At 36.0% G+C, this 13,266-nt stretch overlaps 1 protein-coding gene across 1 annotated transcript; it reads left to right on the top strand.

Moving 5' to 3' along the window:
- The first annotated feature begins 892 nt into the window (after positions 1-892).
- Positions 893-13,030, top strand: LOC131432122 (zinc metalloproteinase nas-14-like). The gene is made up of 10 exons (XM_058598223.1): positions 893-1,007; positions 1,093-1,281; positions 6,928-7,242; positions 7,494-7,636; positions 7,697-7,801; positions 7,885-7,926; positions 10,690-10,731; positions 10,865-10,900; positions 12,753-12,803; positions 12,861-13,030. The coding sequence occupies exons 1-10, from the start codon at positions 899-901 to the stop codon at positions 12,951-12,953; spliced, it is 1,125 nt and encodes a 374-aa protein (XP_058454206.1). The 5' UTR covers positions 893-898; the 3' UTR covers positions 12,954-13,030.
- Positions 13,031-13,266: the final 236 nt, after the last annotated feature.

The raw sequence follows: 13,266 nt of genomic DNA, 5'->3' as shown, positions 1-13,266 counted from the left end.
CGAATTATTTTGTTAAAATAATGTATTAAAACATCTCTTGATTCGATGATATTCCCATGGTCACAATGATTTTTAATTCTCATGTTTTGGGGCCCGTAATATTGCAGTCCCTCCGAGGACGAATTTTCTATCGGCGGCCCTGAGTAACGTAAGATTCATTTGTATCTAAGTTTTCGTTTCTTTGCTAACAAAGCGGTACATTATAATGAACACTTTTAACCCCGTAATTGCGGAACCAGAAAGTCGGTTCCGGATACAATTCTGGAGTTTCGTATAAGACCACCAGGTCATTCGGTTCAATCCTATAGGAACTAATGTTTAAATAGGATTTCAGGCCCAAGTTATAAGTTTCATCAGATCCCATTTCTTTCTTGGCCTTCATAGCCCAGGCCGTCCCTGTAAACTACTAATGTAATGTACGTAGTTACATAAATTATTCAAAATAATTTCAAAATATGATATAATAGAATAATTTGAACTCTTCTACAATAGCAATAAGCTTTCAAGTGTTTCCGTGATGAAAAGCTCCTCGCAGTTGTGTAATTGGAAACAAATTTGTTCCAGTAATCGAAAACATCTGTTTCTTCAAAGAATGTAACATGAGTTTAATGCTTTGTGCAATTTCGGTTGAATAAGACAAAAAGAAAGGAAAGTGCGTCATTCGAAAGGCAGACGTGCATCGCAAATGAATGAATATTTCTGTATCCTGCTTAAAACAAACTTTTTTCTTTGATACGAGCAGTCTTTCTCCAGTGTGGATTTATCTTTGTTTTCAGCTATAGCTGCTATATTCTACTGCTGAATAACTACTCTTTTTGAATGGCTTGGTATCTCGTTGGAATCGTATAAAAGAGAAGCGATCTGTCAAACGATGATTAAGTTGCGAAGAAGAGACAACATGTCTAGGATAGTTTTATTAATTTCACTGGCAGTACTTTTTTCGAAAGGATTGGCTGCTCATTTCCATGTAGATCCAAATTTTGCAACAAAACCGTCTCCCGAAGTCGGTAAGTAAACACTTACACACATGCACATACACACATTTAAGGACTTGGAAATTCGAAATTTTCAAAGAATAATTTCTATTTGCAGGTGAACGAATGCGTAATTATGATCGAAGTGTGAATAAGACCTATGCTTTCGAACTAGGCATCGACTACTACTACCAAGGTGACATTATACTTCGACCCAGTGCCCAGCAGAATGCCATATCGTTGATGAAAAAACCGGATGGAAAGTGGCCGAATGCAGAGGTGCCTTATAAGATTATTGGATCATTCAGTGAGTACTTAATATAAGAAGTTCACTTTATATAACTAGAATTTATAACATGATGGGATTTGTCGCTATTTAATTTCAACATGTTGGATTGATGCAAACTGCTCTACCGGTTTGACTATTTTCTATGATAGATAAAGTATTTTTATTATCCAGATGAAATTGGTGTTCATTCTTTACAATAAATTACTCTAATAACGGGTAAAAACAAGTTTACTTCAAAAGAATGAGTTACTCCAAGTATAATTTAATTAATACGTAGTTCTAACACAGTTTAAAAGTGTTTCGAAATTCAACAAGTGTTTTTTCATTAGCTTACTTCCCAAAATGATGGAAAAACGCTAAAGTAATTCCTATCCTCAAAGCTGATAAAAATCCAGCAGAAACATCAAGTTATCGACCAATTAGCTTACTTTCTTCTATCAGTAAACTTTTTGAAAAAAATATCTTGTTGAGATCTATCTATAAATGAGAATTTTTTTACCAGAGCAATTTGGATTTCGTCATGAACATTCAACTACTCATCAACTTGTCAGAGTAACGAACAAGATAAAAGCAAATAAATCTTCTGGGTTATCAACTGTAGTTGCTCTTCTAGACATAGAAAAAGCATCCGACAGTGTTTAGCACAAATTTCTGATTTCCAGTTTCCCATTTATTTGATCAAAATGATTCAAAATTATTTAACTGATCGTACTCTTCAGGTTAGCTATCAGAATTGTAAATCTGAATTGCTACCCGTACAAGCCGGTGTTCTGCAGGGTTCGAGCGTAGCTCCAATCTTGTATAATATTTTTACTTCTGATCTTCCAAATCTACCCGTTGGTTGTCAGAAATCGCTATTCTGTGACGACACTAGTCTGTTAGACACAGGTAGAAATCTAAGAGTGATCTGCAGTCGCCTACAAAGAAGTTTAAATATTTTCAGTGATTATCTGTCAGAATGGAAAATTAAACCAAATGCAGCAAAAACGCAATTAATTATCTTTCCTCATAAGCCAAGAGCTTCTTTTCTTGAACCAAACAATAATCACATTCTCAAATTGAATGGCTTGGAATTGACATGGTCTGATCAAGCTAAATACTTAGGTTTAACGTATGACAAAAAACTCACTTTCAAGGATCACATTGAAGGAATCCAGGCAAAGTGTAATAAATAAATTAAATGTTTATATCCTCTTATAAACAGAAATTCTAAGCTCTGTCTAAAAACAAATTGTTAATTTATAAACAAATTTTCAGACCAGTCATGCTTTATGCAGTAGTTGTTGTTCCACCAGGAAGAAAACGCTTCAAAGGATTCAGAATAAAATTCTGAAAATGATTTTGAAGCGTCCTCCCTGGTTTAGTACAAATGAGTTACACAGACTCACAAATATAGAACCATTAGATGTAATGTCACATAATATTATAAGCAAATTCGGTCAAAATCGATGCAATCTTCAATTGAATCGATTCGCTCTCTGTATTAGTTAGTAAGTTAGTATATAAGTTCCTTTTCCCCATTACACAATACAAGTAGGTTTAGAATTTTCCCTACACAAAAATCTCAGAATTGCGGAAGCAAATGATGTCTTCATGGTAATAACCAAATCATGTATATAATAGGGCTGAAAAGTCACCACTTGCGGCTGAACACCCAATTTAAATCTTAATAATTTAATTTTAACTTATATTCCAATAAATAATTATTTAAAAGCGTTTCGGAACAATCATTACGTTGAGTTTCATTGCATTCATTAATGATTATAATTTTCAGTTTAGTTTTCGATAAGAAGACATGGAAAAAAAATTTTTGAACAAGAAAAAGTTTTTGCTAGACAACTTTTTTCCCTTGAAACACCCATCTTGGTTTATATCAATGATATACAGGTAATATAATTAGTTATCTTGGAATAAAACTTCATCCAATTGAAAATGGCTCACTAGGTTTTCTCGGAGATGGCTGAACCGATTTTGACAAACTTAGATTCAAATGAAAGGTCTCGTGGTCCCATACGGAATTCGTGAATTTCATCCCGATCCGACTTCCGGTTCCGGAGTTATGGGGTAAAGTGTGTTCAATATTGTACACCGTCACATAAACCGGCGAAACAACACACGTAAAAAACTTCTAAACTGGTCTCAAAACTACACAAATCGATAGTCATTATCAGTAGGCAACTAAACAAACCGTTTCCGGCTATCCTGGTTCCCGGTATTCGGTTCCGAAAGTACCGGAAATAGTGGTCATATATACCAAAATGGATCTCACTCACTTTTCTCAGCGATGGTTTGACCGATTTCCACAATCTTAGATTCAAATGAAAGGTCGCACGGTCCCATGCGGAATTCCTGAATTTCATCCGGATCCGACTTCCGGTTTCGGAGTTATAGGGTAAAGTGTGTTCAATATTGTACACCGTCACTTAAACCGGCGAAACAAAACACGTAAAAAAATTTCTAAACTGGTCTCAAAACTACACAAATCGATAGTCATTATCAGTAGTCAACTGAACAAACCGATTCCGGCTATCCTGGTTCCCGGTATCCGGTTCCGGAAGTACCGGAAATAGTGGTCATATATACCAAAATGGATCTCACTCACTTTTCTCAGCGATGGTTTGACCGATTTCCACAATCTTAGATTCAAATGAAAGGTCGCACGGTCCCATGCGGAATTCCTGAATTTCATCCGGATCCGACTTCCGGTTTCGGAGTTATAGGGTAAAGTGTGTTCAATATTGTACACCGTAACTTGAACCGGCGGAACAAAAACCGTCAATAATGTTATAAACTGGACTCTAAACCGTTATTCCCAATCTTAGGGTCAATTGAAAGGTCTTATGGTCCTACCAAAAATTACTGCATATTTTCGGATGCGACAAATATTTAAATCGTAATTTAGAGTGCGTACTAGTAGAGTTTTTATGTCATGTTAGTTGGTGGCCGTACGAACCGACTTTGACTATACCGGTTCTCGGGTTCCGGTGCCGGAAGTGCATATAATAGTGAACCCACTTCGTTTTCTTAAGGATGACCTACGCAATCAAAGCACTGTTTTATTCTGTATGTTATACTAGTATTAACTAGTATAATCTCTTGGTTTCTGTCAAAAATCGAAGAAAAATTATTTTAATAGAATACCACAATATTATACATGAGAAACATACACCACTAGGTGGATTAAAACAGGTTTTTTTCAATTTCATTCGATTTTAGTGTAAACAACACAAAAAATCTAACCACATTCATTAGCAAAAGCATCTAGGACCATCTGTGTATATTCTGTGAAATACGTAGGAAATATTCCAAGGTCCAAGAGCTACATGGAATATTGTCCATAGAGTCTAAACTGTGCCACAGCAAGAGCTACAATGGCTAAAATCTATTTTTTATTTGCAAATCAGAAATTGCAGAGCTAACATTGCAGCCAAGGATGGCTTTTATCGTATCAAAGAACGCTCACTAGCAAATCTTCACACGAATCAATCAGTGCCATCAAAGAGAGACATCATCACAGCAACAAAAAACCGGCATGGTTCATTTAACATAGAATAGACACCTGTGCGAGAGCGAATTTCTCTCGATGACCTGTCTGATAATCAAAGGTTAGCTCTCTGCTGTGGGGATTCTCTCTGAAGCAACAAACGGTCACTTATTTTCGTTTCGCGATCCGATGCTGTAAGTGAATAATTTCTGGCAGTGGATAATTGCGATAGAATCATTTTACTATTTTATTTATTTTATCATCAAGTCGAATCATCGATTCGATTTTCTGCGATAATTGTCAACTTGCGATTATCTCTTGGTAAATTCCACACAGCACCAATCATTATCAGACTGAATTTTTTTAAGGGCCGTGAAATACTCAGAGTATGAAGTGGAGCGAAGAAATGTAGAAAAATTCTCTCGCGGTTCATGCATTGAGAGACTCGAGTTCGTGTAGCATCTTCTACCGGATTGAAAATGTTGTATACAATATTGATAAATATCGAGCAGCTTCTGTCAAATTTTCGGCAATCACCAACACTGATTGCAGCATAACTATCTTGTTTATTTATAGCTATTTAAAGTTCCAGGTATGTTCTCAGTAGTCCAACAACTTCAGTGAAAACCGATCTTAAGATCTACACGAGCATTCAGCAGTTTATGAGTAACTTATCAATGCTACTCATAGTCATTGAGCTACATATTTGTCTATTTTGTTCGGATCCATGAACGATCACAGTCATCCAAGAACTTCAGTGAAAACAGATCCTAAGATCTACACGAGTAATCAGTAAGTTATGTATAATTTTTCAATGCTGCTCATAGTTTTGGAAATATTGCTTACTGTTCCAGGAATATTTTCAGTTATCCAAGGACTTCAGTGAATTGCGAGTATGGAGCGTGAATATTAAGTTTTTTGACGCACTTTGTTATTCTGGTAGATCTTACAGTACGAACTGCAGGTAGTTTTTGGATGACGTACTTCATTCACAATAGGCCTAATAATTGCATGTGGTATCATGAGTATGGGCCGACGACAAAAAGTTCACTAACGCAGTTATTTGTGCTGGAAGATCTTAAAGCCTGAGCTCTAGGTAGTTTTTCGGCGGTGATCCAGAACATCTACAATATACTTCTTAATTGTAAGGGGAATCACGAGTATAGATCGTGAACAATAGGATCGTTGTTGCAGTTGTTTACGCTGGTAGATCTTAAAGCCTGAGCTCCATGTAGTTTTTGGATGACCTGGAATATTCACAATAAGCAAATGATTTGCATGTGGTATCACACACATGAACCGTCTACAAGGATCATGATAGTTCCCTTGGTTACGCTGGTAGATCTTAAAGCCTACACTCCAAGTAGGTTTTGGATGAGCAAGCTTTACCTCATAACTCATCATAATTATCCAATCAATGAATGTGATACCACAAGTATGGACCCTAAAAAAGAAACTCAGTAATGTCGTTGGTAGATCTCAAGGTCTATATTCCAAGTAGGTTTTGGATGGACAAGAACTTCTACAGACATTACTACCGATCAATTTATTGAATGTAGTACTACGAGCACATACCGCACACAAATATCATGCAAAAGTCACCAGTCACGCGTTCATATACCAATTTCTTTTCTCCAGAGAATTCTCGGATGCCCCCGATCTTAACTAGATTCTACGAAACCAAACAATTCTGCAATGTACGTAAACAAAAATGTAACAATCATGCGATTAAATAGATGAACTAGGTCAACTTTCAATGGTTACCTCGATAATTGGTGATGCCTTGATAAACACCATTAGCAACTCATTTATAGTAGAGTGTCTAAAACCAAACTGACGACAGCTGTTCGTTTGGATGACACATTTTTTACAGTATCGTTCCCAATGAGCAAACAACATTTCAAGTACAATATTAAGCTAACAAAACTGCCAACCCTGTGCCAACATTACCAACATTGCCAACATTGCGGATAAGATGTCGTCACTCTAGTTATAGGCACTATAATTTTTAGTATTCGGAAATTTGTACACTGATCAAAACCAAAGAAAAGGTAACATAGTTGTTTAAGATTTCAGGTGATATGAATAAAAACAACTTTATATTTTACTAGTTAACAATATCAAATCCTCAGAACCGTATTGAAAAAAAAAACATTTTTCTTCGATGTTCTATTTCGAAGCTCGCCATCAACTTGCCAACATAAGCACTGCAATGGAGCAGTTTGCAGACACAACTTGTATTAGATTCGTTAAACGTACAAATGAGGATATTTATGTAAAAATTGACAGTAGTGACACTGGCTGTTGGTCAAACGTTGGACGAGCCTCGAAAGACGATAACACTGTAGTGAACTTAGGATCAAAATGTTTCGAAACTGGCACTGTGGTTCACGAGTTGATGCATGCTCTAGGTTTCTATCACGAATTTGTTCGGCCGGATCGTGACGATTATATATGGATTGATCGTAGCGCTTTGAAGCCTAAGTTAGATACAGGTAAATTGTCAAAATACGTTATAAGGTTTTACACGAAAATGAAATAACTTCACGATAAGATCGAGATGAACGTGATTCGGTGGTTTGCTAACGTTTTCATTGTAATTCAAATTTAAGTTATTGAACATACAAACAAACCACTGACAGCTGTCAAACATGAACATTATTCGTCTCGAATTCAATCGTTACGTCATTGCGTAAAACCTAATTTTTAGTGAGTTAAAAAGTAATTCTTCATGTTATTTTTTCAGATAAATGGTATGCCGTGAACTTGGCGAAAATGTCGTACGATGAAGTTGAACTATTCGGAATACCTTATTACTACGGTAGTGTCATGCACTATTCGAGATACCTAGGAGCGGAAAGTTATGATAAACCAGTGATGGATAATTTGGTATTTAAAAAATTAATATTGCATTGACTTAAAAATTGAACAATAATTCTACGTTATTAGACGTACTGGGATCGTCCTGATTTTGGAAATGATACTGGCCTTTCGGATCCTGATATTCTTGCACTGAATTACATGTACTGTAATTCTTCAACAACATTAGCTCCGGTAATTTACATTTGATTGAATCAAAAGCATTAACCATCTTGTTTATTATAAATATTCTACTAATATTTCATACTTTTCCCTAGACTACTACCGCTGCATCGACTAAGAAAGCTAAAACAACGACGGTGAGTTGATTTTTTTGTTATTGAAACTACGATCTTCTCCTCTTACTCCTCCTCTTCTCCTATCCTACTTTATTTTAATTTTCAAATCACCTGAATAAAATAAGTTATAAGTGATATTTTTAAATTCGCCAGTAATTACTTGGATTTCGATACAAAACATATAATTCAAAAAATGAAATTAGCATTTTAATACCTTCAATAACAAGACTATTACACTCAGTGATACGTCTCTGTCTAAGTCAACCATATCAAGTTTGACTCAAAAACAACAATCAGGTTGGTAAGAATCCGATTTAAAGATGGATACCAATCAGCGCCGCTTTTACGTATAAATAGGTCCGGAGGCAAGGTTTATTTGTTTGCCCCTAACTAACTGAATGACCTCTTAGTTTTGTTCGGTTTGTTCCGTCAGGAGCTCCCTAAGACCGTGAGCCAGGGGCACGAGCCCTGGTACCGATACTCCAGTTTCCCTTAATTTTTTTTTTTATGAAAATCAAGGCGTAAAAGAGTTACGAATTACATTTCATTTTTATTCGCGAAGTCTTCCAGCAAACACGATAATGTGAATACCTTATTAGATATATTATTTAATTTAAAAAAATCAGATAGTACGAAAACATCAAGAGATTTCAAAGTTTTTAAGAGGCATCACATCACGAGATTTTATTTTTTTAGCATAGGGTTGCGCAATGGAACCTGACACATTTTGTTCTCCGGTTACTTTGAAACCAAACAAGGGAGGGAGAAACTGAACACGGCATCGGAAAGTAAAAGAACGAAGGTGTATTTTCGTCTAGTAGTTTTCCATCATGGAGCACTGGAGTATCGCTCACCGTATTTTTCTTTATAACTCGGCTGCATGAAAAGCATCGATCAACCCATCATGCTATACCCGTCCCCGGCAGCATCTTTTGACAGGCAACCTTGACAAATTGACAGCTGCTAATAATATCCCTCTATGTTTTCCTTTTGGCACACATCCTGCTGTTACAATGGATGAAACAAAAGCTGCATGCGATAAAGTGCAAAAGTTATCAAATTCTGGGCCTAATGGCATTCCATCTGGAAAGTCTACTAGCACGATCGGTTAAATTTTCTAAAATTTTATCCGATTCATAAAAAAAAATCTGCCTATGATAATAAAGAAAATCTTTAGCGCTATATCAACAAACTAGTTCTGATACTAAAATAATATCCAGTGATGCATAAATATAGAAACACTCCTACAAATGTTACAAAAAAGGGACACAAAACCTGATATTCTTGTACTCAATCACATGTACAGGAACTCTTCAAGAATATTAGTTCCAATAACTAACGACGATTTAAAAAATAGGCTTACATCAATAATATGTCACTCAATAAGCCGTGTGACTAACTAAGAAAAACTTACTTTTTTCGAAAAATTTATTTTATTCATAAATGTATTCTCCTTTTAGAGCAGTACAATCATTCCAACGCTTCTCTAACTGTTGAAATCAGCGAAAAGCCAATAGTCACTGGAGGCCAGATCTGGAATATACGATAAACGAAGAAGCAATTCGAATTTTTACCTTCAAACGATCTAACAACGCTTTCTAGTATTCGCTATTGATTGTTTTTCCTTTCTCAAGATAGTCGATGAAGATTGTGCATCCAAAAATACTGAAGCCCCAATCTTCCCAGCTGATTGGTGTCCTTTATAACGCTTCGGGCGTGATTCACCTGCTACAGTCCACTCATAGATGATAAACGTGTTGATTCCTGAATGAAGGGATGGATCCTTGACTCATCCATTGTCGAATATCGACTCGAAAACAATCTGATTTATTACTTGTAAACATCGACAAACACGGTTCTGAACGTTGTTGTGTTTGATAGACTGATATCTGTACGGCTAGCAATTTCCGATTAGTTATAGCCCATTTGTTGGATTTTTATGTTTTCCGGAGTAACCATCTCAATTGAACGACCACACACCAAAAAAATTCGAATAATACAGGTGACATAATTCCTCATACGATGTAATTCATAAAGACCTAATCTGTCAAACGACGGAAAATTTCATTTGTAATGACTTAATATTAGATTAGCTTGAATTTAACTGGTTTCGACTGTAATTTGCATTCTGCTAGCAGGTATGACTGTATGCATTTAAATGCTCCTTTTACCACCCATGCAGATGTGTGCTTCTGTGGCTCAGTCGATTAACAGACGTACTTGCGATCCAATGATTCTCGGTTCCAGTCGCGGCGGTTGCTATCAGTGTTCTTTTTATATTTCAACGAATTTCATATCATGGAGTTTTGGACAGAATATTAAATTTTCTTCCACGTGAATTTGCGTGAACTGCGACGCTCCATTTATGTGCATCTAATAAGATGTAAAATAACAAGGATTTGTGTGCAGAACATTCACCATCATCGGTATCTTTGCGATCACGTTTAAATTCAGCACACCAATAACAAATTGTTATTTCCGGTGGAGCAGAGTCAAGATAACACTTTTGAAACCATTGCGAAGCTCGTACAGGATTTCTGTCATTAAGAAGCAATGGTAAATTGACACACGAGATTGTTTTGAATCCATTATTTTAAAAATGACAAAAAAGCTTCAATTAAATGGCTGTCACTTTTTTTGACTAATCGAAATGTCATGAAGTTTTTAAATTCAGTACTTCATAAACGTCATATGGAATTGACAACGATAGCGCCATCCGGGTCCCAGTCACTCGACTTATTGAGTGCTGTGTTAAATAATTAATATTTCATACTTTTTCCTCAGACTACAACCTCGGCAACGACCAAAAAACCTAAGACAACGACGGTGAGTAAGAATGTTCGATTTCTAAATTGTGTGCTCTTTTTACTTACTTAAATCAGCCTTTTAAGAGTGGTCATACCCGATTCAAATGAAATAAACTTTAAGAATCTAATGAAAATTGTATTTCCCTTTCCAGACAACAACGGGATCAACTACAGCAGCTCCTACAACGGTAAGTAGTCAATTACTCGAACAATTCTAACAAACCAACAATGCTAACAAAGTGTAACTTTTTTTAACATCAGTCTTGACTCGAATTGGTATCTATATCCGTACAAAACGAATGGTTTTCTATACTGAAGTCGTGTGCAAAGCCTCGCCCAATTCAGAGCAAACCGCTTCTGATTTAATCCAACTTTTCAATTGTCAACTTTTTGAATTGCTTTATATGAAAACTGCATTTTATTCATTTTAATGCTCCAATTTTCGTCCACGAGCGAATGCTCAAATTTATCTTTTGAGTTTATGCATTAATTAGAAATAGCCGAGGGGGACGACACTAAAAAACTGCACTTCGCTTCGATTAGGCTTTTTCACGCTGCATACGATTATGCACACTTTCCTTCTCTTTGCTACACATAGTAACGGTTGAATATGGATCGATCGTCTTTTCTTGGATTTTTGCTGATTAAAAACATAATCATGGAGATATGATGTATCGTAATAGGCCATGAAACCTGAAAGTTGCAAATGTCACATGAAGATGCCAGATGCAGACAGTTCGGAGAGTTGTGAACTATCGTCCTGTAAAATCAGTTTTGTTATATTCTGGTGCATAGCGAACCCACACACCGAGAGCGTATGCTTCGGATTATCTGCCATATCCTGTCGGAATGTTGGCCATTCTCGTTTAATATCTGCGTCATTTTCCACAATTTCTATATTCAACTCGAACTAAAAATTATTCCGAATTTCATCTTCATCGTACACTGTAGAGTTTCTCTTGTAGAGACGTTCCATTGTCTGATTTTTTTAACGTCTGCGATATCTGAGATATCTTCGGGTAAACCTTCAAAGGGCTACAATAAATTGAAATATATTCCATCTTCATGCTCCCAGCTACTAAGAGAACAAATTTTCAATGTTTCATTTACCAATCTGTTGACGAATCAATGTTGACGCTCAGTGAATGTCAAGACCAGTAACAGAAACTTTTTAAGAGATCATATGTTCTTTGACTTTCTTTTACACGGTTAGAAACGCTTTCAAACGGATCGATCTAGATGTTTGAATAGATGTAGTTTTTTTCGCTTTCCATTGACTTTTTGTATTTTATTTGAAAAAACCAGATCTGTCGTCCCCCTCGGAAATAGCCAGAGCTGCTAAATGTCAACTAGCAACTTTGCACGACGAAGATTGGAAAGCTTATGTCACTGGACTGCTGCCAACCAGGCTCTTCCAATCATTATATATTGAGTGTCTGAGAGCCGATCTGTCAAAACTTAAATGCTCTTGATATTACACTCACCAGGACGCTCATTGATATTATCTTCATTTCTCCTGTCTCTGCTTGATAACGATGTGAGTAAATATTAATCAAGCAGCATAAACATTGAATTAAATTCATTCACACCAATAAACGCAGAAGTCCGATGACTTTTTGCAAAGAACAATGAACTTTATCAACTTATGTTTATGTTAGTATTCTTATGGAATTTTTTTACTTCAACATGGAATAGGAGAATGAGAGAGAAAACAAAAAAGTCGTCTGTCTTTGACTGAGTATACTCCTACTTGGTCATAAAACTATCGAGTATCTCATTTGACAGACACTTTTACCGTACCGATTACAGTTGACGTTGATTTTAGTCAGTCTGTCAAAGTCACTTGACAAGACTTGCAATTTGCAGCTCGAGAAATAACTGATATCGTTCTCACTATTTGAGTTTGGTTATGAAACACTGACAACAGTACTTCTGCATCCAATTGAAGTCAATAAAAACCGTGCTAAAACATTTCGATACAAAAGTTCTCTAAAGTTCAATCGCTTTCTTAATTATTTCATTTCATTCTTTCTATTTAAGACAAATGCCCCCATAACTACAACCACTACTAAGGCTACCCCAACCACCAAGGTAGAGAAATAATTATATCCGATGAAGTAACTTATTAAATTTGCTAATTCTTTCTAGAGCCCGAATACAACACAAATCTTTCATCGATCGGTTCAGTGTAATGGTAGTTGTATCATTACCTTAACAATTGACAGTGTGCCAGTAGCCTAACACCTATCGATATCACTATGAATCTGATATAACTTGTCTATATGAATAGGTCAATAAATGTTCCTCGTCGTGCAAAAGACCATTTTAAATTCTTCTCCACAACCCCTCATATTCATTTATGCTTTAAAAAATTCTTAGGATATGTTATAACCTCTTATCACAAAAATGACGGTGCTTAGATGAGAACCTACCTTTTTTTCGTTCGTTTTTTCCTAGTGCAGAAGGCTTTTCTTTTCCATCCGCCCTGCAGCACTGCACATAGTGCCAATCAATTCAATTTTAAAGTAATTTTTGCGAAGGGATTTCTTTTAAT

This window comes from Malaya genurostris, chromosome 2 (genome assembly GCF_030247185.1).
Source record: "Malaya genurostris strain Urasoe2022 chromosome 2, Malgen_1.1, whole genome shotgun sequence".
NCBI lineage: Eukaryota > Metazoa > Arthropoda > Insecta > Diptera > Culicidae > Malaya > Malaya genurostris.
The sequence above is the reverse complement of the archived record's forward strand: the minus strand, read 5'-3'. Positions and strand labels throughout refer to the sequence as shown.